This window comes from Cavia porcellus, unplaced genomic scaffold (assembly GCF_034190915.1).
Source record: "Cavia porcellus strain 051 isolate PalLab524CR breed Dunkin Hartley unplaced genomic scaffold, mCavPor4.1 scaffold_2, whole genome shotgun sequence".
Lineage (NCBI taxonomy): Eukaryota > Metazoa > Chordata > Mammalia > Rodentia > Caviidae > Cavia > Cavia porcellus.
In genome coordinates, this window is record NW_026947485.1 from 38,578,690 (window position 1) to 38,602,772 (window position 24,083).

The 24,083-nt window shown below is 45.0% G+C and overlaps 1 protein-coding gene across 1 annotated transcript in view; it reads left to right on the plus strand.

Moving 5' to 3' along the window:
- Positions 1 to 3,396: 3,396 nt before the first annotated feature.
- The window catches only part of Ube2h (ubiquitin conjugating enzyme E2 H), a 152,183-nt gene continuing 131,496 nt past the window's right edge, over positions 3,397 to 24,083 (plus strand). Inside the window, exon 1 of the mRNA XM_063240803.1 lies at positions 3,397 to 3,550. Coding sequence (XP_063096873.1) covers positions 3,538 to 3,550 — 13 coding nt within the window. The 5' untranslated portion in view covers positions 3,397 to 3,537. The remainder of the gene's footprint in view (positions 3,551 to 24,083) is intronic.

Genomic DNA, 24,083 nt, shown 5'->3' on the forward strand with positions numbered 1-24,083 from the left:
ATGGTTTGGATGTATAAATGTTACACCAACCAGCCAGATGAGGTATATACCTTTAACTCCAGCACTGGGGAGACAGAGGCAGGAGTATCACAGTGAGTTCAAGGCTAGCCTGAACTACATAGCAAAACCCTGTGTCATTAAAAAAAAAAAAAAAAAAAGTTACACAAACCGTATCAGATGCTGTAGAAGTGTGGAAGTATTAAAAGAGGAAGAGATAATCCTAGCACTTAGGAAGTTGAAGCAGGAGGATAGCCTTGAATTTAAGGCCAGCCTGGGCTACGTAGTAAATTCAAGGACAATGAGACTGTCCTGAACTATACAGTGAGAGACTTGTCTCAAAAAAAAAAAAAAAAAATAGATGAAAAAGTGAATGTTCATGTATGAAATTGAAGAAAATTTCAAGGGACGTATAGATTTGGGAGTGGGAGAAGGCAGGTCCATAAGAACCGGGACCTTGTCTATTGGCTTTCATCCCAACACAATATCTGCTCCATGGATGCATAATAAAAAGACATTCAGGGTCGAAGGAACTTGGGAAATGGGTGGAGTGTGAGGTGTGTTCTACAAAGAAGAGGTATTTTGTCATGGCCAGAGCCTGGAACTGAATGGAAGAAAAAGGCAGTGAGAATGGATGTTGGGCCAGATTGCAGTCTAGTGTGTCACGTGGAAGACTTAGTCTGGAAGAATGTTTGAGCTGAGGAACGACTGATACTTAAGGAAGTGCACATGGAGCTAAATCCCCAGCCCTAAGATCCTTGTTTTGATGACACAGAAGATATTTGTCTGGAAATAGTTCTCTGCAGTTCCAAGAGGACTCACCCTGTTCAAGAAGTCAAAGCTCCCTGATTCAAATGCTCAGAATTTCTATGCAAAGTGAACCTTCCCCTTGTCTTGCAAGATTGTGCGTGTGTGTGTGCGTGTGTGTGTGTGTGTGTGTGTGTGTGTGTGGTGCTGGGGAATGAACTAGGTGAGTTCTGTGTCACTGAGCTGTATCCCAGTCCCTTTTAAAAATGTTTTTGAGGGGCTGGAGATTTAGCTCAGCAGCATAAGCACCTGCCTTGCAAGCAGGCAGTCGTGAGTTGGATCCCCGGTACCGATAAAAAGGAAAAAGACCAAAAAAAAAAGAAAAATGTTTTTTGAGACAAGCTTTCATTACGTTGCCTGGGGGGGCCTCCAACTTGGATCTTCTTGCCTCAGCCTCCTGAGAAGTTGAGATTACAGGTGTATGCCACCAGGCCTGGCACAAGAGATCTTGGTACCAACCCATTAAACAGCACTCCAGCCCATCTCATCTGATTTCTGCTGCCTAGCTGGTGGTAATGTTCTTCCGGTACCCAGGTGATCTCAAGGTTAAGTGTGCAAGCTCCCTACCACATACCAGGGCATCGCTTCAGTCCTAGGCCCTTCCTCGTTCATCTGTGCTTTGCTCCTCTAAAAGATTTTGGTTTCACCTTTCTAGATATTCATTCTTCCCAATTTGATTCCTTATTTGAATATTTTTCTTTTTAAGAAGATAGTTGCAGGGGCTCAATGGCATAAGCGCCTGCCTTGCAAGTGTGAGTCCTGAGTTTGATCCCTGGTACCGATAAAAACAAAAAAGACAAAAAAAAGAAAAGAAAATTGCTACCAGATGTGGCACACACCTGTAATCCAAGCTGAGGCAAAAGGATCGCTATGAGTTCGAGGCCAGCCTAAGCTGCATAGTGAGACCTGTCTCAAAAACAAAAATAAGAAGACAATTGCCTGCAACTTGCTACTTTACTGTGATGGTCTGAATATGGTTTGTGTTCACCAAAAGTCATCGGTCTCCACTGTGGTGGTGATGCAGCTAAGAGAGGCACTGAGGTTCTCCTCGCTGTCCCAGGACTGGCTTGGTTCCCATGAGTGGGTTGTTATGAGGTGAGTTTGGCCTTTCTCTGTCTGTCTCTCCTTTGCCTCTCAACATATGACTGTCTTATGCTGCCACCCACCATAAGGCCTTCACCGAAAACCAATATGCTGTGCCATGCTCCTGAACCTCCAACTCTGTGAACTAAATAAACCTCTTTTCTTCATGAAGTACCCAGTTCAAGCTATTTTTTTAAGAAGCACAACACAGACTAAGATATTTACCATCCACGAAAGTCAGCATGCTAAGGAATTTTCCCTCTTGGATTAGCCATGTTGACCAGCTTGTCAAATGCTTTGTAATCTGCATGAATCCTGGTAAACAGAACTTCACAGACTTCCCCTCTGCCAGTTGAGAACCTTTTTTAGCATCCCCACCCTAGGGATCAGGGCAGATGGTGACATCTTAATACTCTTGATAATCGTCCTTTGGGGGGGGTACCAAGGATCAAACTCACAACCTTGTGCTTGCCAGGCAAGCTCTTATGCCACTGAGCTAAGCCCCCAGCCCCTCTTGATAATAAGCACCCTCACTTGCTCAGTCCTCCCAGCCTCTGCATTTCCTTTCACTTTTTAACTCCATTAAGTCCTCCAGAATTGCCAGGCATGGTGGTGCACACCTGTAATCCTAGAACTCAGGAGGCTAAAGCAGGAGGATCGCTGGGCTTCAAATCATGTTCAAGGCTAGCCTGAACTACACAGTGAAACCCTGTTTCAAAAACACAAAAGTAGGTCCTCTTAAATTTGTCTCATTTTAACAAAGACTGCATTTTTCATCTCAATAGTTTTTTTAGGGAGAGGAAAACTGAAGCTCAAAGACAGTAACTAGTTGGGGGCTGGGGATTTAGCTCAGCGGCATAAGCACCTGCCTTGCAAGAGTGTGGTCGTGAGTTCGATCCCTCGTACCGATAAAAATACAAGAAAGAAAAAAAAAGACAGTAACTAGCTCTGTCCCAAGTAGAGTGGTAGAGTGCCCCTTGAGCCCATCTTCCCCAGCTGTCTGTCCTTTCCACTACAGGGTAGCTGGGAATATCTTTCAAGCACCATAATATCTTTCAAGCACCATAATCCCATGAGCTCCCTTTCCCAAGCTCTCACAACACAAAGGAACGGCAAGGAGGAACTTGCAGTCCTGCATGGGATATTTTGTGTCCAGAAAGGAGTCTTTCTCCTGACTCCCTATAGATGTTAACCAACTTTCCTAACTCAGTGAGGAAGGTTTTCTGGGCCCTTTGCTCGTGTACTCTACATGCTTACCCTAAGTGTGCCTGGCTCCCTGCCAGCTTCTCAGTCCTTTCCACCCTGTCCCATCTCAGCACAAACATAGCTGTACATACAGCCTGACCAACAGCAAAATCACGGATACTTCCTCCTCTTGGGCTTTCTGTTCTATTTTTAGTGATAGTCCTATTCTGGCTTTTCTTTGGCTTGATCTAGCTGTCATCTGGTCACTTGACCCATGTCCCCAGAAGAGAATGCTGCCCTTGAGCCCTTTAATGTGAGACCATTCATTCCATCTTCAGTGCACGTTCTGTCCCTGCTGCTCCTTGGCCACATTTGTGAGTATCACTTTTCTTTCCAAGGTGCTCCTGGTTGAACTGCCTGTTGTGTAATTGAAGCCAAAAGAGAGAAAAGGGAACCACAGAGGACATGAGCGGGACAGGTAGGTCATTTATCTGAAGATTCAAATCATTCTAATAATATGCTTTTCAACTTCCTGAACTCACTTCTATCAACTACCTATTGTTGTCCCAGCCAGCCGACATGGGGGCAATTTGACTGTTTCCTGTGGAGAGTCAGCAACAGCCCTCAAGAGGATAGACATAGGAGCCTAAAGGGGGGAGGAAGCCTAAAGGTGGAGGAAATTGTGAAGCAATCTATGACATGTATAAAATATCTATGACATGGATGATCCTTAATGATATTCCACTAAGTGAAATAAGCCAATTATAAATACTATGTGATACTACATATATAAGGTATCTTAGAAACATACAGTAGAATATGGCTACCAAGAGCTGGAAGAAAGGGAAAAATGGAAAGGAACTATTCAATGGGCATAAAGTTTTAGTTTTGCAAGATAAAAACAGTTCTATAGGTATCCCAGTACTTTGTGAGGCTAAGGCAGGAGGATCACAAATTCAAGCCCAGCCTGGGGAAATGGCAATTTAGCAAGACTGTCTCAAGAATAAAAAATACAAAGAGCTGGGGATGTAGCTCAGTGTGAAAGCTCTGGGTTCAATCCCCAGTAACACCCCCCCCCAAAAAAGAAGAAGATGGCCACTTCTACTGCCACCAACATAGAACACATAGAACAAGGTCACTATGTGAACCCTGAACTCTGTCTTTTTAGTCTTTCCAGTTAAGGCGTGGGTAGCATCATTAATCATCACCTCTCCTTTTGTTTCCAAATCTGATTATTTCTTCAATCTATGATCCTCCAGTTTTTTTTTTTTTTCATGGTCCTAGTCTTCTCAGAGTTTAAGTTGCTCCTCTGAAGTGGAAAGAAAATGAATGTGAAAAAAAATAAAAAGAAAATGAATGTGAAACTAAAAGGTCTTTAACCCAGGTTCAGTGGGACACAACAGGACTCCCAGCTGTGTGGGAAGCTGAGGCAGGAGAATCATAAATTCAAGGCCAGCCTAAGCAATTTAGTGAAAGCTTGTTCCCAAAAATAAAAACTAAACCTTTCTTCTATGGATTCATCTGTGAAAGGAAATGTGACTTAACAGATTTTAAGCGGCTAAAAAATCTGCTCTTTCTGAGATCACAGGGGCTGGGGATTTAGCTCAGCGGCATAAGTGCCTGCCTTGCAAGCAGACAGTCGTGAGTTCAGTCCCCAGTACCGATTAAAAGGAAAAAGACAAAAAAAAAAAAAAAAAAGAAAGAAAGAATGAGATCACACCATCTCTCTGTAGTCTGAGATACAAGGTCAGGCTTAGCGCCAGGTGCTAAAGCCAGCAGTACCCTCCTGATCCCACTAGGTGTCCCCAGCGTTCCACATCTGACTTCCCTTGTTGAATTGCAGAGGGAAATAAACATTACCTAGGCCAGGTGTCATGGCACACACCTGTGATCCCAGCCCTCTGGAGGCTGAGCTAGGAGAATGGCTGTGAGTTTGAAGCCAGCCTGCACTACATAGTGAGTTCAAGGCCAGTCTGAACTACATACTGAGACCCTGTCTCAAAAAAATTTAAAAAAAAATTTTTTTTTTTTTTGGTACTGGGGATTGAACTCACAACCTTGTGCTTGCTAGGCAGGTGCTTGCACCGCTGAGCTAAATCCCCAGCCCCTCAAAAATAAAAATTTAAAAAACAAAGAAAGAAGCCTTGCCAAGAAGCCTTGCCTCCCACTTCGTACAGATCTTCAGATTAATAGAGCTGGGAAACACACCACTGACTTTGAACAGCTCACCCTGGCAGATGCAGTGGCACACACCTCCAATCCCAGCTATTTGGGAGGCTGAGGCAGGAGGATTTCAAGTTTAAGGCCAGTGCTAAACAATTAGGCAAGACTTCATCACAAAATTAGAAAAGAGAAAACCCCGAAGTAAAGCGCTTGCCTGGCATGCACCAGGCTTTGGGATCAACCCTCAAGAACACGCACATGCACAGACTCATTGTTATTTCACCATCATGCTTATTTAGTCCTTTTTTGTCACTGATTATTTTTCCTTGCCCAATTTAAACTACTTAAAATGAAATGGGTGTGATAGTACATGTCTCTCATCCCAGCACTGGGAAGGCTGAAGCAGGAGGATTATTGCAAATTCGAGGCCAGCTTGGGCTACATAATGAATTCAACACCAGCCTGAACCACATATAAGACTCTGTCTCAAAAATAAAATAAAATAAAATGGCTGGTTGAGACCAAAGCTGCCTAGTTTCTACCACAGCCTGGTCCAGTGATAGAGACTGAAAATGTTGCGATAGTTGGCAGGGAAATAAACGAATTTGTTTTGTTTTGTTTTGGTACCAGGGATCGAACTCACTACCTGGTGCTTTCCAGGCTGGCGCTTATGCCGCTGAGTTAAACCCCCAGTGAGAATAAATATTAAACAGTCATAATTTAGGGTTAAGGCTCTGTTCTTAGGTGCAGAGGATAAAAACCTAACTAGCATGGATAAAAACCAAGTTGAAACTAGTAGTAGTGGAGGCTGAGGGAAGAGGATCATGAGTTCAAGACCAGCCTGGCCTATATAAATTGAATCCAGCCTGGACTATATCATGAGACTCCATCTCAAAACCAAAAAAAAAAAAAAAAAAAAAGAACCAGGTTGAGCTGAGTTTAATGATGTGATGTATGCCTATAATCTCAGCATTCCGGGAGGCTGAAGCAGGAGGATTACAAATTGAGCCTAGCCTGGACAATGCATTGACTTGACAAAAGCCTGTCTCAAAAAATAAAAAAGAGTACAAAAAAAAAAAAAGAAAGAAAAGAAAAAGGGGCTGGGGATTTAGCTCAGCGACATAAGCGCCTGCCTTGCAAGCAGACAGTCGTGAGTTCAATCCCTGGTACCGATAAAAACGAAAAAGACAAAAAAAATAAAATAAATAAAAATAAAAAAGAGCTGGGGATATAGCTCAGTGCAATATAGCTAGGTTCAATCCTTAGTACCAAAAGAAGGAGAAGGAGGAGGACGAAAGGGGAGAGGAGGAGGAAATGAGGAGGAGGAGAAAAACATGGGGAAGATGAGCCATTGGCAGCCACATAGGCCCACATGAAAGTGCTGACAGTTCTTCCAGGGTGCTGTCCTCAGGCTGGTCTCCAGTACCCAGGCTGGGTCACCCCAGGGCCAGCTCACAAAGCTGGCAAGCCAGTAATAAAGCTTTAAAGGCACGCTCCTAGGGGTATGGGCCTGAGTGGTGTGTCACCTCATAGACCCAGCAGGTGGCCCTGGGCTTATAAGGATTCCAAGTCTGTGACTAACACTAATTAGCCCAGCAGCTCTCAGAGCGGTCATTATCTCCGCTGGACTGAGTGAGTGGGGAAATTGAGGTGTGGAGTTGGGGAAGCAGCTCTGCTACATGAGTCAGTGGCAGCAGGTCACAAGTTTGCACCCCCTGTACCAGTATGTGAGAGGCCGCCTTTGACCATCAAGAGTAAAGGCTTCCGGGGCTGGGGATTTAGCTCAGCGGCATAAGTGCCTGCCTTGCAAGCAGCGGGTCGTGAGTTCGATCCCCGGTACCGATAAAAAAGAAAAAGACAAAAAAAAAAAAAAAAAAAAAAAAAAGAGTAAAGGCTTCCAATGAGGCTGTCCAAGGACAGGGGCCAGGAACCTTGCCATGGTCTTACTTTAATGTGGGTGGAGCCCCAAAACTGAAAACAGTCACAAAGGCTGTGACCTAATCCCTGCTTAAGGAATCTGAAGGCCAGAGTGAGGCATGACAGCCAAGTGTGGGGCTGGCTGCACCAGGCCAGGTCCTAAGGCTCCTGCTTAGTCCCCTTTCCACTCTTCGGTCACAGTATCAGAGCAGTGAGGCCGAGTCCCAGGAAGGAGAGGGTTACCAGCTGGGGTCAGGTCACCCAGGGCAAGCTCAGAGACACCAGATCCTAGAGTCTGGGTTCAAGTCCTGGATTCACTGGTGAGCAACCATGTGCTGCAGAGGCAGCTTCTTAGAGTCTGTAAAATGAGTATGGTGCTGGTTGCCATGTTGCAGCAATATGTGAGGACGGATGGAAGGAGACGGACTGTACTCACAACAGTGCCTGGCATGCAGTGGTGCTAGTTATCTGTTCAGTAGTCATATCTTGTTCCTTAGCTACTCTGAAACTCATCAGCTTTGGTACTTGGCAAATTTTGTTCCAGTATTTGTCACTGATTTAGTCCTCAACCCATAAGGTGGAACATGTCAGTGTCAATTGCCCCCTTTCTGGTCAAAACGGTTTGGTACTTGTTGGTATTGGTACTTACCCTGCCTCCGAGCATCAGTTAATAGTGAGTATATCAGCACCCAAGTTGGCCTTCAACTTTTGGTCTTCCTACCCCATTGGCCTCTGTCTGATATGTGCCCTAATTTACTTAGTATGACTTAAATGAAGCTGGTACAGCAGTTCTTAACAGAGCATCAGGCCACTGGTTTAAGGCCTGCTTTTCCCTGTCTGCCTGGACTTGTGGGACAAGGAGATGTTGACATGAAAAGGAGGCCTAATATCCCTCATCAAACTGTCCTTGTTCCCCGAGCCTCCAGAGCTATCATCACACAGTGCAGGTGCTAGTGGTTCAGCTCCAAGCCTGGCTTTAAAAGTATCTTGAAGCACCTTGAACAATAGGTACTACCAAAGATAACCCATGCTCCTGCCGTGGGCCCTGACTCTGAAGCTGGCAAGGCCATGCTTGGGAGGCGGTGGCATGATGACAAGGCAGAGTTAATTACAGGCATCCTCCTGCTGGGCTGGAAACACTGGCGTGTTTGTCCAGCACCCCTTACCTGAGTCATTAGCCCTGGGGCCTGCAGCCACCTGGCCTGGAGTGGGACCAGCAAGCCGCCAGGCTCCCAGGGCATCTGTACATGAACCCAGCCCACCTGGCACCTCCTGCCTGCTGTCCTGGCTAAAAGCCAGTCAGGGCAGCTCAGCTCCATACTTGTAGCTCAAGAGCCCAGAGAGCCTGGCCCAGGAGTCCAGGACACACTCAGGGGCAAGCAGAACTAGAGCTTTGGTTTAGAAAATAATCTCCAAGATCACAGATGGAAGGAAGAGATAGAGAAGGAGCACTGCAGCAGCTCAGCCTACCCCTCCCCATGCTACCTGGCCACTCCCTGTGTCCTGCTGGTTTTCAAGGGCCCCTCCTGCCAGCCCCAGACCTGCCTGGGCCAACCCTGTTGGTCAGCTGTGATCTGGGATCAGCTCCCACAAACTCAACCCAGGGGTTTTCCAAAGTAAATGAGGACAAAAATAGGTGCTATATTTCACAATAAAATTTTCTAAAATCCCTGTACTCAGGGGCAGAAGGATCAAAACTTTGAGCCTAGCCTGGGCAGTTTAGCAACTCAGAGAAACTTTGTTTCTAAAAAGGAACAAAAAGTGCTACAAAAGTGGCACAGTGTGAAAACCTTGGGTTCAAGCCTCAGTACTGAAAAACAAGTTCTCTACTGGTGGGGGAGGGGGGGCAAGAAGGACACAACAAGGGAGAAAAAGATGGAGGCACCCACTTGGAGGCACCAGGAGGAAGATGTACCCTGAGGGAATTTCATGGAGCACCCAGGTATGACCTGTCTGGTAAAGGAGACCTAAGAAGGCCAAGTGGGGATGCTGTGGGTGGGACAGAAGAAACAGGAAGCCATGTTTTGTTTTGTTTTGTTTTGTTCTCCATCTGTAAAAACAAAGTTCACACTGGCCTTGACTCACAGTGATCCTTTACCTTCCCTGGGATTACAGGTTTGTGCCACTGAATGCCTAACAGGAAGCAATTTTTTAAAACAGTGGGCCAGGCAATGAGCTCTCTCTTCCTCCTCCTCCAAGAAAGAGAGTCAGAGGGCCCCCATAAAACTCATTACTTCAGCCAGGCATGGTAGTGTAAGCCTATAATCCTACCACTGGTAGGGAGGCTGAGGCAGGAGCATCACAGAGTTAGAGGCCTGGGCTCCACAATGAGTTCAAGGCCATTCTAGACCACATATCTAGACCTTGTCTCAAAACAAAACTCATTACTGACAAGAAGATTGGGGGACCTTGAGAGGGAATCAGCATGAGGCCCTGCTGGGTTCGGCCATGGCCCTACTTTCCTCCCCACTCCCACAGCCCCTCACTGGTCAGGAAGAAGTCTGAGGACAGATATTCCCTGAAAAGACAAAGAGGCAGGAGGTGAAGGAAAACCTACATCTGGCTTCACCAACTAAAATACACCCCAGTGACCTAATTACTGGCTTTCTGGTCAACCTGCCAGCCTGGCCTTATGCAAGAAGAAGGAATAGTTGGACTGCAGGAAGCAGAGGTCAGTTAGGTGGCTCTAGCACTTGTCTCCTTTTATTTCTTTCAAAGTTATTTGCATCATTTATTGCAATGATAGGACCTAAAGTGAAGATGGTAAAGTGTGTGATTTTTTGGTACCGGAGATCAAATGCACCACCTCACGCTTACCAGGCAGGCGCTTATGCCACTGAGCTAAAATCCCAGCCCAAGTGTGTAATTTTTTTTTCTTTTTCTTTTTCTTTTTTTTTCTTTTTTCTGGTACTAGGGATCGAACTCACAATCGCCTGCTTGCAAGGCAGGTACTTATGCTGCTGAGCTAAATCCCCAGCCCCCCCCCCCACAGTGTGTAATTTAAAAAAAAAAAAAAAAACCTCATTTAACTTAATTGTCTCTTCTTAAGCCTTAATGTCACCATGTAATGTTTTCTATTTTTTTTAAATTACCATTCATTTTCATTGTAGCATTGTCTTAAAAATTATTCTCAAACACACACACACAAACCTTTTATTTTTATTTTAGAGACAGTCTCATTATGCATTCCAGGCTAGGCTCTAACTCACTGTGATCCTCCCTCAGCCTCCCAAGTTCTGGGATTACAGGTGTTACCCCCATATCAGGCAAAAAAAGAAAAAAAAACACATTTATTTATTTGTAGGAACATTCAAAAGTCTTTCCTTAGTCCTCCTCCTCTGTAAGCCCTGCCTTAGCATTCAGTACTGCAAGTCATCCCTGCCTTCATTACACTTTCTTTTTTTCCCATCTGTTTCCCACTTTCTCTCCCCTCCCTTTTTCTCCCTCCTTCTCTTCTTAATTTATTCACTTGAAAAAGATCTCCCTACTTTCTATTTATCTATCTTCTATTTTGCCAAATATATATATGTATATATATTTGAATTTCTAATCTAAGACAAACCATGTTATATCTAAACTTGTGTCTAATTTATTTCAATTAATATTATAGTCTCAAGGTGCATCCATTTTTCCTACAAATGCCTCAAGTTTATCCTTTATGAAAGAGTAGTACTCCATTTTGTATAAATACATTTTCTTTACACACTTGTCTGTTGATGGACACATAGGTTGTTTCCAAAATTTAGCTATAAGGAGTTATGTTGCTATAAACATGGATGTGCATGTATCACTGTAATGTGACGGCTTTAACTCTTTGGAGAAGAGACCTAAAAAGGAAATAACTGGGTCAGATGTCATCTTTTAAATGGCATGACATGGTTCAGCTCGTGGCACAGTGCCTTCCCAGCAAGCATAAGGTTGTGAGTTCAATTACCAGTACCAATAAATAAATAAATAAACGAACAATACCTTGTGAACTGGGTATGGTGGTACACACCTGAAATCCCAAGTCTCAGGAGGTTGAAACAGGATGATCACTACAAATTCAAAGCTACCCTGAGACCTGAACTGCATAGAGAAACCCAGTTTCCAAAAAATAAATAATTTTAAATAAAAAAATAAAATAACATAAACAAAAAAACCTCATTGCTTCCTAGTGATGAACTCCCTGAAGTAAGAAGGCGTCAGGCAGCATCTCTCCGGCCCCTAGTCTGTGCAGCCAATTTTTTCCCTAGTGCTGGGCATGCAACCCAAGGCCTCTCATACTCAAGGAAGGCACTCAACCACAAGTTGCATCCCCCCCCCCTGTGATGGGCACACCTAAGAACAGTGTGATTGCCAGCTTCTAGAGCCAATATCTGGATTCAGATCCCAGCTTTGTCCTTCATGAGCTGCAGCCAGAGACAAGTACTTGGTCTTGCTTGCCTCAGTGAACTGATCTTTAGAACAGGCGTAGTGGTGATTTCTTAAAACCACTCTGTAAGGTAGCTTTGAAAAGTCAGGCCTGTGTGATGGATTAACTAATGATCAACTGTACCACTCAGCAGAACTGAATCAGGGTGGTGCTGGGTGGGGAAGATCCACCTAAGGATTGTTGCCAATAGTATAAAAGTAGAACTGGAGTGGAAGAGGGGGTGCTGTTGATTCTCCTGGAGAAGCTTGTTGCTCTGGCTTTCCTAATGTGAACTTGGCTGTTCTCTTCATTAGAGTAGCTTGGAATCTTACTGTTTGTGAGGATGACTGCTATTTTTTTCAGGGGAGCTCTGGTCCTTGAGCATCATTTTCTGGCTCCAGAGCAGATCCCTCCACCTGCTGAATCAGATCCTTCATCCTACTGGAGCAGACTTTCTATCTTGCATGGCCGATCTTTGGGCCTTCCTCTAAGCCTCCAGTTGAACTCATGGAAGACATTGCCATGGGCCCTAGGTCTTCAGTTGGACTTGTGCAGGACATTGCAGTGGGATCCAGGCTCTCAACTGGATCTTTTGTGTCTCTAGTGTGTGGATAAATGACTTGCACTCTTCTGCATTTGAATATTTGGATGACTATTATAAAATAGTCCTATGAGTTATGTGTCCTGCATTACTTTTCCCTTGTGAACCCTGACTACTACAAAAATTTGGGGCTAAGGATAAAGCTCAGTGGCACAAGTGCCTGCCTGGCAAGCCTAAGGTCCTAGGTTTGATTCTTGATACAAAAAAAATTGGTATCAGAGAAATGGGGTTTCAGAATGGATTATGGGAAAAGTTTGGAAAGGTTTGGAGATGCCAGCTCAAAAAATAGAGCTTAAATACCTTAATCTGTACTTGATGGGAGATTCTGGTCAGAACTCAGAAGACTAGAAGACTGATAGAAATCCTTCTGGTAAAGACCAGGCCCTAAAGTTTTCTGCTGGGAGACAGGACTCTATTGGTTGTTGGACTCCAGATAATGTGTGCTATATGTTGGAAGAAGTTTGTCCACACAATTTTGGTTGTGTCCAGAACCTTTGCCTGAGACTAATATTAAGGGTTGCAGACTAATTAATCTGGCAGAAGAAATTTCCAGGCAGTCTAATGTTGAACTAGTGGCATGGATACAGTTGGGGGGGTTTGTCAGGTTTCTGTTAACAATCAAGAGCAAAGAGGTCAGCAGAATGATTTAAAACATTGTGACTTTGGCCAAAAAGGAAGCTCCAGTGAAGCTATGGACTGCAAAGATAGAGCAGAGGAGATCTTGATTGCTGAGAAGGAATAGGAGACTAGAAAAGATGGCCTGAGGGTATCACAAGAAACAGCCTCAAAATTGCAAATGTGAAAGACTTTGCCTTGAGAAGAAAGCCTGAGAGGACCATGTTCCAGAATGATGATGGCCTAGAGAATTTGTTCCTCAGAATTGGATTCAGAGTGCCCAGCAATCCAGGTACTCAACCCCTACAGCTGGCAGCAGACCTGGGTATCGTCCACGTGATGCTGGTTTTAGGTACATGAAGAATGTAAGAGTTGTGGAGTCAAAAAAGGCTTCCACTTAGATTTCAGAAGAAGGACTAGAGGGCCAAGCAGTGTGACCCTGACAGGGCAGTGTGTGAAACTGTGAGTGTGAAGCCAAAGGTGCAATGGAGACTCCAAAGGATGAAGAAGGCCACATCATCTGAGAAAAACAGCAAGGTGGGAGCAGAACCATCCCAAGAAAGAAGCCGTGGGAGCTACAACCACGTGACAGGCCATGTAACTCCAAAAGGAGTTCACATCTTGCCCCAGATTGCCTTGGATGCTGCACCTGGAACTACAGGACTCCATGTTTGCCCTGCTGCATTTTAGAGTTGTTTTGGTTCCATTCCTGTGTATCCCCATTTGTAACTTTTGGAATGGAAATGCCTATCCTTTCAATCCGGTACCAAAACAAACAAACAAACCGAAATCCCTATCTTGAGTCATTTAAAATTGGAAGTGTTTAGCTTTCTTTTCATTTTCATTTCTTTCTTTTCATTTCTTTTCAAGACCCACAGCAGAGTTTGCCTTAAATCTCAGAGGCAACTTGGTACTTGGACTTTTCAGCAATGCTGAAACTCTTAAGACTTTGGCAACTCTTAGAGATGGACTAAATGTCTTTTGTGTAAAGAAATGTACATGTGTCTTTAGGGGAAGGGGATAGAATGTTATGGTTTGTGTCTAGCTGTCCCCCCAAAGCCTCATACCCTTAAATATCACATGATTTCTCCTATGTGAGAAACCCAAAATATAAAGAAAGAGCAAAATAAAAAGGAAATATGGAGAAAGATCTTTCATGAAAGGGAAGAAGACCAAGAGATGGATGAAGAGGGAAGAAAGAAGGGGAAGGGGTTGAAAAAAACAATGAAGATGTACCATGCACCAACTCTACGTGATGAGTATAATCATTATGAACATTAGAAAAAAAAATTTAAAAAGACAAGAAAACTGGGCATGGTGGCAGGTACTTGTAATCCCAACACTCAGCAAGCTGAGGCAGGAGAATTACGAAGAGTTCAAGGCCAGCCTGGGCTACATAGTTAGTTTAAGACCATCGTGGACTATAAAATAAGACCTGGCTAAGCACCTGCCTGTCAAGCACAGGGTCCTCAGTTCAATTTCCAGTACCAAAAACAATAAAAATAAATTAATAAGAAAAAAATTTAAAGAGATCAGAAAAAGAAAACCCAGATGTTCAGCCCTTACCCAGGCCTTCCTTGTAAGGACTGTCACTATGACTGTGTCTGCCCTTTTGGGTCCCCAGGGAAGCAGAGTCTGCAGTCTGCTAGGCAGGTGGAGGCAGGGGTGTAAGCAGTGGGGTGGCAGAGGTGGGGTGGGCAAGGAAACAGAGGCTTCTATTTTAAGCACAAGCTTCAGCTGTTCCATGGGGCCACAGGCTCAGGATCTAAAATAGACAGAGTCCTCCTGGTGGCTGGGCTGCCTCAGTCCAGTAGGGGCTGAACCTGGCCACTGCTTGCCAGGGTGGCTTTGTCTGGGGTCACGTGAGAGCTGCTGACCTTGGAGGAGCCAACAGGGGCGACACCTCAGAGGCCACTCTGTAGCTGTGTAGGGGTGGGCCTCCCAAACTACTAGCTTATCTATGCTTGCTTCTGTTTTAGACACTATGGGACCTACGTTCCCTCCAGTCTCCAGCACATTCCCAGGCTACTAGCAGAACCTTGAGCAACTCGGGCCACATCTATATCCTCATCAGAGCTGACCCAAAAGCAAAAGGTGGGTCACAGCAAAGCCAATGTCAGGATGCCCTTGAGCAGGTGGACCTCAGCCTGAGGTGACTTCATGTATGATCTGGCCTAACAACATGTACACTGCCCACCTGTACCTTCCCAGAAAGGAGAAAGATACTGACCCCCTGAGGCTTCCTGCCCTGGAGGGCCAGCCAACATCTCTTTGTAGCCCCAGGACTTTATTTATTTATTTACAGGATCTCACTATGTAATAATTCAGGCCTGTCTTCAACTCCCTGTGTAGCCCAGGCTGGCCTCAGCAGTGATCCTCCTGCCTAAGCCTCCGGAGTGCTTTACAACAGGATTTACAACAGCTCAGTCTTTCCCTTCCTGGCCTTCCTCAGTTCAGACTCCTCCTCCCGCAGGCCCTAGTATGTTGTCCACAAAATACAAGTGGTCCCCCCAAACCAGCCACACAGCTTGTTAAAAATGCAGCTGCCGGGGCCCTACTTTAAGCCCATTAACTCAGAGTCTGTAGGGTGGAGCCAGGCTCTGGAGTTTTGTTAATGAGCTTCCAGGTGATCCTGATTCATGAACTACGAGTCAGTGCCCTCATCAGCCATACTTTCTGATTCTCACTTCCTTGTTTTGACCGAAACTGGAAACTCCAAGTGCTCAAATCAGAGCCTCTTCATAAAGCAGAGTTTCTGTGGGAGTTGTGTGGACCCCAGATCTCCGCAGTGAAGGGCCAACTTCTCACCAGCCTAGAAGCTGGCTTTCTTGCTCCTTGCATTCTGCCTTTTAAATATTAAACCATGAGGAGCGATAGCTAAGGGGGCGGGGGCCAGAGGTGGCTTGGCACTCATGCCTCATGAAGAAAGCATCTATTATATTGTTTTGCTTTTTGAGATAGTTGTACAGTTTAGGCTAGGTTTGAATTCACTGTGTACCCTAGGCTGGCCTTGAACTCACAGCAAACCTCCTGTCTATTCTTGATGAGATACTGGAGGCACCAGCCAGGCTGGTTCCTACTGTCACAGAGCTTACGTTCTGATGAGAGAGACAATCAGCAAAGGAGTAAGTTAGTACATCAAATCACTTCAGAAAGAAATAGCATGCTATAGTTTTTTGGTTTATTTATTTATTTTTTTTTTGTTACCAGGGATCAAACTCACAATTTCACACTTGCCAGGCAAATGCTTATGCCACTAAGCTAAATCCCCAGCACCAATAATTTTTTTTTTCTTTTTTTCTTTTGGTACCACAGATCAAACTCACAACCTTGTACTTGCCAGGCAGGCATTTAAGCCACAGAGCTAAATCCCTATTCAAAAAGAAATGCAATCAGATTGTTTTTCGTTTTGTTACTGGGGAACCCAGGGCCCTCACACTGAGCTATATCTCCAGCCCTTTTTAAATTATTTATGTATTATTTTTTAGATTTTAATTTAATTAGTTTGCTTGTTTGTTTATTGTTTTGAGACAGGGTCTCTCTATGTATTAGAGACTGGCCTTGAACTCACTATGTTAACTAGGCTGACCTCAAACTCATGGAGATCCTCCTACCTCAGCCTCCCAAGTGCTGAGATTACAGGAATATGCCACTATGCCCGGTTTAACTTTTTATTTTTAGAAAAGGTCTTGCTAAGTCACTAAGTTGTCTTGGCTGGGCTCAAACTTGCCATCCTTTTGGCTCAGCTTCTCAGAGTGTTAAGATTCTAGGTAAGCATCATGCCAGGGATGTTCTTTGGTTGTTTTTAAATTTTTTTTTTTTTTTAATCGGTACCAAGGATGGAACTCATGACCCCACGCTCGCAAGTCAGGCCCTTATGTCGCTGAGCTAAATTCCCAGCCCCTAAGCAAGATGTTCTTAACCACAACAAGGGTGATTTTTCACCAAGCTGCTACACATTAAATTGTATCCCCTCAATATTCACAGATTGAAGTCCTAATGCTCAGTGCATAGAATGTATCTATGGTTAAAGACAAAGCCTTTTTGTGTTTTTTTTTTTTTTTTTTAAACAGAGCCTTTGAAGATGTAACTACATTAAAATGAGGTACTCAGGAGGCAGAAAGATTGCAGTGAGTTCAAAGCCAGCATGGGCTACATAGTAAGATCCTGTCTCAAAAATAATAAATACAATAAAAATAAAATAAGGCCTCATGAATGCGTCCTAATCCAATGTGACTTTGGTCTTGAAAAGAGATATGCTTTTAATGATGGTATTAAAAGTTTTCCAGAAATTCCCAGTAGCGTTCCATCCATTTTTTAAAAATTTTATTTATTTATTTTTGAGACAAGATCTGGCTAAATCACCCACGTAGGACTTGATCTTGCCATCCTCCTGCCTCAGCCTCCCAGAGTGCTTGGATTATAATTGGGCCCCTCATCTCACTTGGAACAGTGTTCTTACATGATCAGCCAGCAGACCAGGGAAGAAGGGGTTGTTGGGAAGCAGCAGTTGTTGCTAATTAGGATTTATTCCAGGGAGGACTGCCCTCGCTGCACAGAGCAGAGCCTCAAGGCAGCAGGAGAAAGGCCCGGATGGCAGCTTCTATGGAAACCCTGCAGTGGGGAGCTGCCATGGCTGGTGAGGCCAAGAGCAGCATCGGGGAGGTGGGGAGGCTGTTGAGGGGTGGCAGCACTCAGCTGACTCTGTCTTCTGGGAAGGAACCCAGAACGTAAAGTCTGGGACCATGCATTTCAGGCCACAGAGCTGCCTTTGTGTCCTGATAACTCTTAGTTTACTAAGACTACTTGTCACGGCCCAGTGCCTCAGTCATCATCGGGCGGGCAGAATGGGAGGGACTCACCAGCCTGGCTCTTGCTGTAAGGACGTCAACAAGAGCAGGAAGTGCTAGCTCTGTGTGGTGGTACACAGCTGTAATCCTAGCCCTCTAGAGGCTAAGGCAAGAGGATCACTACATTTGGAGGCCAGCCTGGCTACCTAGTAAGTTCAAGGCCAGCCTGAACCACACAAGAAGACCCTGTCTCAAAAAAATAAATAATAAAAGGATTCTGTACATGGTCTCCCTTGACCTTGGGATGTATGTACCAAGTCCCCCACTAGACATCTGAAGGCTCTGATAGTACTGGACAATATATACTATTTTGCTTGCACATAGATGCCTATGATAATGGGGAGGGAGCATTCATAGCTTTTTCAGAAGGTGGCCTAGGGCAGGATTCAGGGCTGAAGATGGAACCCAGGCATTCTGCAGACAAGTCAAGCACTGTAGTGCTGTAGTGTGGGCAAGCACTGATGTAGTGCTGAAGCTACATCCCCAGCCCTGGAGAAAATTTACTTTCAATTAGGAGAGTGGGGGCTGGGGATTTAGCTCAGTGGCATAAGTGCCTGCCTTGCAAGCAGGCAGTCATGAGTTTGATCCCCAGTACTGGTAAAAACGAAAAAGACAAAAAAAAAAAAAAAAAAAAAAAAATTAGGCAGAGTAAAAGATTGATAGCTTGGGGCTGGGGATTTAGCTCAGTGGCATAGGCGCCTGCCTTGCAAATATGTGGTCGTGAGTTCGATCCCCCATACCGATAAAAAAGAAAAAGACGGGGCTGGGGGTTTAGCTCAGCGGCATAAGCACCTGCCTTACAAGCAGGCAGTCATGAGTTCGATCCCCGGTACCGATAAAAAAGAAAAAGACAAAAAAAAAGATTGATATCTTGTAATAAGAGGAACATTGTCACACTACACTGTAACAGAAGTTGTGCAATTGTGGTCTCTTATTGTCCTCTGGCCTTTGCCCTTAGAAGAAGTACTATATACCTTCTCTTGCCACGGCACATTATTCTTGTGCTATAGGACAATTTTCAAGTAAACTAAGAGTTATCAGGACACAAACACTGACAGTTAACCTGATAAGGAAGCTGGTTACTGAGTGACTAGCGGGCTGGTAGCATAGGTATCATGGAAACGTTGGGCAAGTGGACAATCGGTATCCCAGGCAGCACCAGATTTCAGCAGAGAACACAGAATCGTGCTCATTCTAAAACTGGGGAATTATTTATTTTGGGTATTTTATTTTGCATTCTTTTTGCTGCTTTGTTTTGTGGTACTAGGGATCAAATTCAGAGCCTTTGCCTTGAGTTACATCCCCAGCCCTTTTTTATTTTGAAGCAGAGTGTTGCCAAATTGCCCAGTTAGAACTCAAACTTGTGATCCTCCTGCCTCAGCCTCCCAAGTGCCAGGATTACAGATGTGTGCCACCACAACCACAGGCCTTAGGGATTTCTAGTGGGCACCGGGCTTGTGGACCTGGAGCTCAGGAGAGGTCTTCTCTTTCACCAATACCCTTTTTTTTGTCTTTTTCCTTTTTATCAGTACCAGGGATCGAACTCACGACTGCCTGCTTGCAAGGCAGGCGCTTATGCCGCTGAGCTAAATCCCCAGCCCCATCACCACCACCCTTTAGTTGCTTTCTCTGCATGGGTAGTAAGCAACATGGATCTGTGGATGGTGATGGACTCATTCACACTCACGGTGTTTTTGTTTCTGGTTTTGTTTTTGTTTTTATTTTGGTGGCAGGGGTCAAACTCACAACCTCACATTTGCCAAGCAGGCACTTACACTGCTGAGCTAAATCCCCAGCTTTGCTTTTGGTTTTGTGTCTTTCTAAGAACAGGGTCTCACTATGGATTCCAGCCTGGTCTCAAACATGTAGCGATCCTCCTGCCACAGCTTCCCAAGCCCTGGGCTTACCGGCGTGCACTCCATGCCTGGCTCACTCTCTTAGCACAGCCAGTTACCTCAACACCTTCCAAGGTCTCGCTCCACTTTTAGTGCCTCCTCAAGCTGGGCTCTGGACCTGGTGCTGTGGTCTCTGCCCAGGTATGGTTGTGATCTTGTGCTTTTCCTTTTAACATCACCCCATCCTCAAGTCTCTTCTCTTTCTGTTTTTCTTTGTTTCAGAGAGGGTCTGGCTTATAGTTCAGGCTGGCCTTGACTCCCTATGGGCCTCAAAGTCTTGGTTATCACCCTGCCTCAGCTTCTGGAGTGCTGGGACTACGTACCACCATGTCCAGCTTCAAGTGTTTTCTGTTCAGTCAGCTCACACCACTTATGTTATCCCTAATTACCAGTGACTCTCCTCTCTGTAATATTTTTCTTCAGTAACATTTGTGTAGCCTAGGTAAGGAATTTATCCTTTTGCCTAAAGGAAGAGAGGAAGGAGCAGGTGTGGAGGGAGGTGTGGGGTGGGAGCTCTCAAATTCCTCCCGCTGCCCCATACCACAGGTGGCTGCCAACTGCCAGCTCTCTGAAGGCAGCTGCAGGCTTGGAGAAGCCAGGCCTCACAGGTTGTACCCTAAGCTCCTGGGTCCTCACCCTCACAAATCTTCTCTCACACATCTGGGCTAGGAAGGAGGTTCCAGCTGCTGCTCCCCACACCCTTTTCTCCTTCCTCCTCTTCTCCTTTTTCTCTTCCATTTCCTTCCTCTTCTTCTTTTTAAATGCTAGGGATTAAACCCAGGGGCTCCCTAGTCCCTCTCTTTTTTATATATATTTGGACAGGGTTGCCAAGTTGAGGTCTTTTTTTTTTTTTTGTCTTTTTTGAGTTGGAGTCTCACTATGCAGTTCAGGCTGGCCTTGAGCTCACTTTGTAGCCCAGGCTGGTCTTTAACTCGCAATGATCCTCCCAGCTCAGCCTCTCGAGTGCTGGGATTACCACGCTCCGCTTCCAAGTTGAGGTCTTGCCTCAAATTTTTTCTTCCTCCTGGTCCTGGAGATTGAACACAGGGCCTTCACAATGGCCTGCATCCCCAGCCCTTTTTAAAATTTTGAGATGGAATCAAAATCACTGGGTTTGAAATTGCAAAATTGCAATCTGCACTCACCCTCCTGAGTAACTAAGATCACTGGCATGCGCCACCACACTTGGCTTCTCTGGGAAACTTTTTTTGGGGAGAAGGCATCAGGAATCGAACTCAAGACCTTGAGCTTGCCAGGCAGGCACTGTGCCACTGAGCTACATCTCCAGAATTTTTTTTTTTTTTGGTTTTGTTTTTTGAGACAGGGTTTCACTCTGTAGTTCAGGCTGACCTGAACTCCTAGCAGTCCTCTTGCCCCAGCCTCCTGAGTGCTAGGTATACAGACATGAGCCTCCCAAACCCAGGCTCTGGGAATCTTGACACTTGAGTGGATGCAGAGCTGGCTGTGGCCTTGTTGGGCCCTGTGGAATTGATGGGGTGCCCTGGGGTGAGAAGAGCTAGGCCTATCCCTAACTGGCTCTGTGGCTCACAGGTGGGTAGGCAATCCGCTTTTTCTCCTCATCTAAACCTGTAGGATAAATAGCACTTGTCTTTCTTATGGGATTTCTGTGAAAATTAAATGTGGAAGCATTCTTTTTTTTTTTTTTTTTTTTTTTTGTCTTTTTCCTTTTTATCGGTACCAGGGATCGAACTCACGACTGCCTGCTTACAAGGCAGGCGCTTATGCCGCTGAGCTAAATCCCCAGCCCCTGTGGAAGCATTCTTAAAAGTCCTTGGAAAGGGTGTTAAATCACACACAAATGTGAGATGTGATCACCCTGCAGGGCTTGGCTGTGGAAGGGAAGGGCTCCAGTTTCCTGTCTAGGATGCTATGTGCCTGTGTGACTTAGCACCCGACCTTCCAGAGTGTCTACTTACCTATTTTCTCAACCTGCTAATGACCTAAAGCAGTCTACTTCAGATGCCTACTGGATACTTTTGATAAGATCTCATCATTATGTAGCTCAGTCTGGCCTCAAACTCACAGCGATCCTCTTGCTTCAGCCTCCCAAGTGCTGGAGTTACAGGTGTGAACCATCATGCCTGGAAGTCTATTGGTGGTTTTTTTTTTTTTTTTTTAATCGGTACTGGAGATCGAACTCACAACTGCTTGCTTGCAAGGCAGGCGCTTATGCCGCTGAGCTAAATCCCCAGCCCAGTCTATTAGGTTTTTGAGACGGAATCTCAGTAGGTAGTTCTGGGTGGCTTTGAACTCACTATGTAGCCCAGAGTGGCTCCAAACCTATGGAGATCCTCCTACCTAAGCCTCCTGAATTGTGGGATTACAGGTTTGTATCACCACCCCCAGCAAGTTTGGCTAGTCATTCTAGCCTGAGCACAGGCAGACAAGAGACATGGCTGTCAATTCACAACTAGTCTCAAATTTTCCAGGTTAGTTCCTGGACATTGCATTAACAAATCATCCCCTCGAATATCTGCTGATCTCTTGACCCACACAATCTGTGTAAGCATAAAATGCTGGAAGGAAATTAGTTCAACATAGAAGCCAACTGAGGACTTTGGTCCAGGGGCACTTTTTCACCCAACTACATCCCCAGCCTTTTTTTTTAACCTTTATTTTGAGACAGGGTCTCTCAAAGTCACTACATGGCCTAGGCTGGGCTTGCACTTATGATTTTCCTGTTTTAGTATCCCATTGTACTGGCATTATAGGCACACACTACCATGCCTAACTTGATTCTATTTTGCTTAAATGACATTTAACAACCAAGAAGAGTCATTGACCACTTTATGCATGTATGGTTTAAATAGGAAGTGTCCCCCAAAGATACCTTTATGGAAAGTGGTGGCTACATCAATGAGTTAACCCTCTGATAAATTCACAGCTCAATGTATGGCCCACTGGAGGAAGAAGACGACGGGGTGGGGGCAGACTCTTGAAGAGCCTCTCTTGTCTCCAGCCCCTTTCCCCTCTCTCTGGCTCTTCTCCTGATTGCCATAAAGTGAGCATCGTTCCTCCACTGTGCTCTTCCACCGTGATACTGCTGACTTATCATGAGTCTAACAGCAATAGAGCCAGCTGACCATGGTCTGAATCCTCTAAAACAATGAACCAAAAAGTCTTATCTCCCTTAAATTGTGTATATCAGGTATTTTGTTCCAGCAAAAGAAAAGTGTCTTTGTTACTTTTCTCTTATTGCTAAGACAAAATACTTAACACCCCAAAGTTAGAGGAGAAGAGGTTTATTTAGCTTACAGTTTGTAGAAGTTTTAATCCATAATCAGGTGCCTCCAAGGCAGGGAAGCATCACAGAGAGAAACAGTTAACAATGGGCAGACGGTAGCAAAGTAACAAGGGGAGCAAGACAAGCTTCGTTCTGTCCCTTATCCCTATCTAGGACCCATGAGGCTATGCAGGGGACACCCAGATATAAGCCATAACATTTTTCCCCTAGGCCCCCAAAGACTCATCCACATCCTTTAAAAGGCATTTAATCCATCTCCAAGAGTTGCCAAAGTCCTAACAGTTTCAGTATTACTGAAAAGTCCTAGTCCAAAGTCTCCTTTGAGATTTAAGGCAAACTCCTAGCTATACAAATGAAAAGAAAGTTAAACACTTCCAACATTGGCTCAAGATAGGCATTACAATTCCAAAGAGTACAAATAGAGAGATAGAAAGGAATGGGAGCAAAGCAAGTTCAAAATCCTGCAGGGCAAACATTAAATCCTGTAGTTCCAAGTGCAGCATCCAAGGCAATCTGGGGGCAAGATGTGAACTCCTTTTAGAGTTACATGGCATGTCTGGTGGTTGTAGCTCCCACCTTGCTGTTTTCCTCAGATGATGCTGCCTTCTCCATCCTTTGGAGTCTCCACTTTAAAGCCAGTTCTAAAGGCTCTTGAGCCACATAACCAGGTACAGTCACAGCAATGACTTCACTTCTCTGGTACCAATTTTTTTTTTTTTCTTTCTGAGACAGGCCTTGCTTTATAGTTCAGGCTGGCCCTGAACTCTCTATGTAGTACATATTGGCTTCTAACTCTTGGCAATCCTCATGCCTCAGCCTCCCAAGTGCTAGGGTTGCAGGCATGAATCCCCATGCCCATCTTTGGTACCAATTTTTATCTTAGATACTTTTCTGGTTGCTGAGACAAAATACCCAACAGCAAAAGTTAAGGGAGGAAAGGTTTATTTGTCTCACAGTTTGTAGAGGTTTCAGTCAATAATTAGCTGGCTCCAAGGCAGGGTGGCATGGCAGATTACCGAGGAGAAACAGTTCATGGCAGCAGAAGGTAGCAAAGCAACAAGGACTGACCATGGACAGCTCTTTGTATCTCTTGTGTCTTATACAGGCTACTTAGGGTGGTTAGCACTCACACTCCTATTCTTGGCGTCCTCAATCCTAGCATTGCACCATGAATCAATTCCAGGGTCACACACTCTAAATCCAGCCGCCTCTGCAAAAACCTCACCTATGATCACATGAGGCTTTGGGAGGGGCATCTAAACACAAGACATAAACTGGGCACACATGCCTGTAATCCCAGCACTCGGGAGGC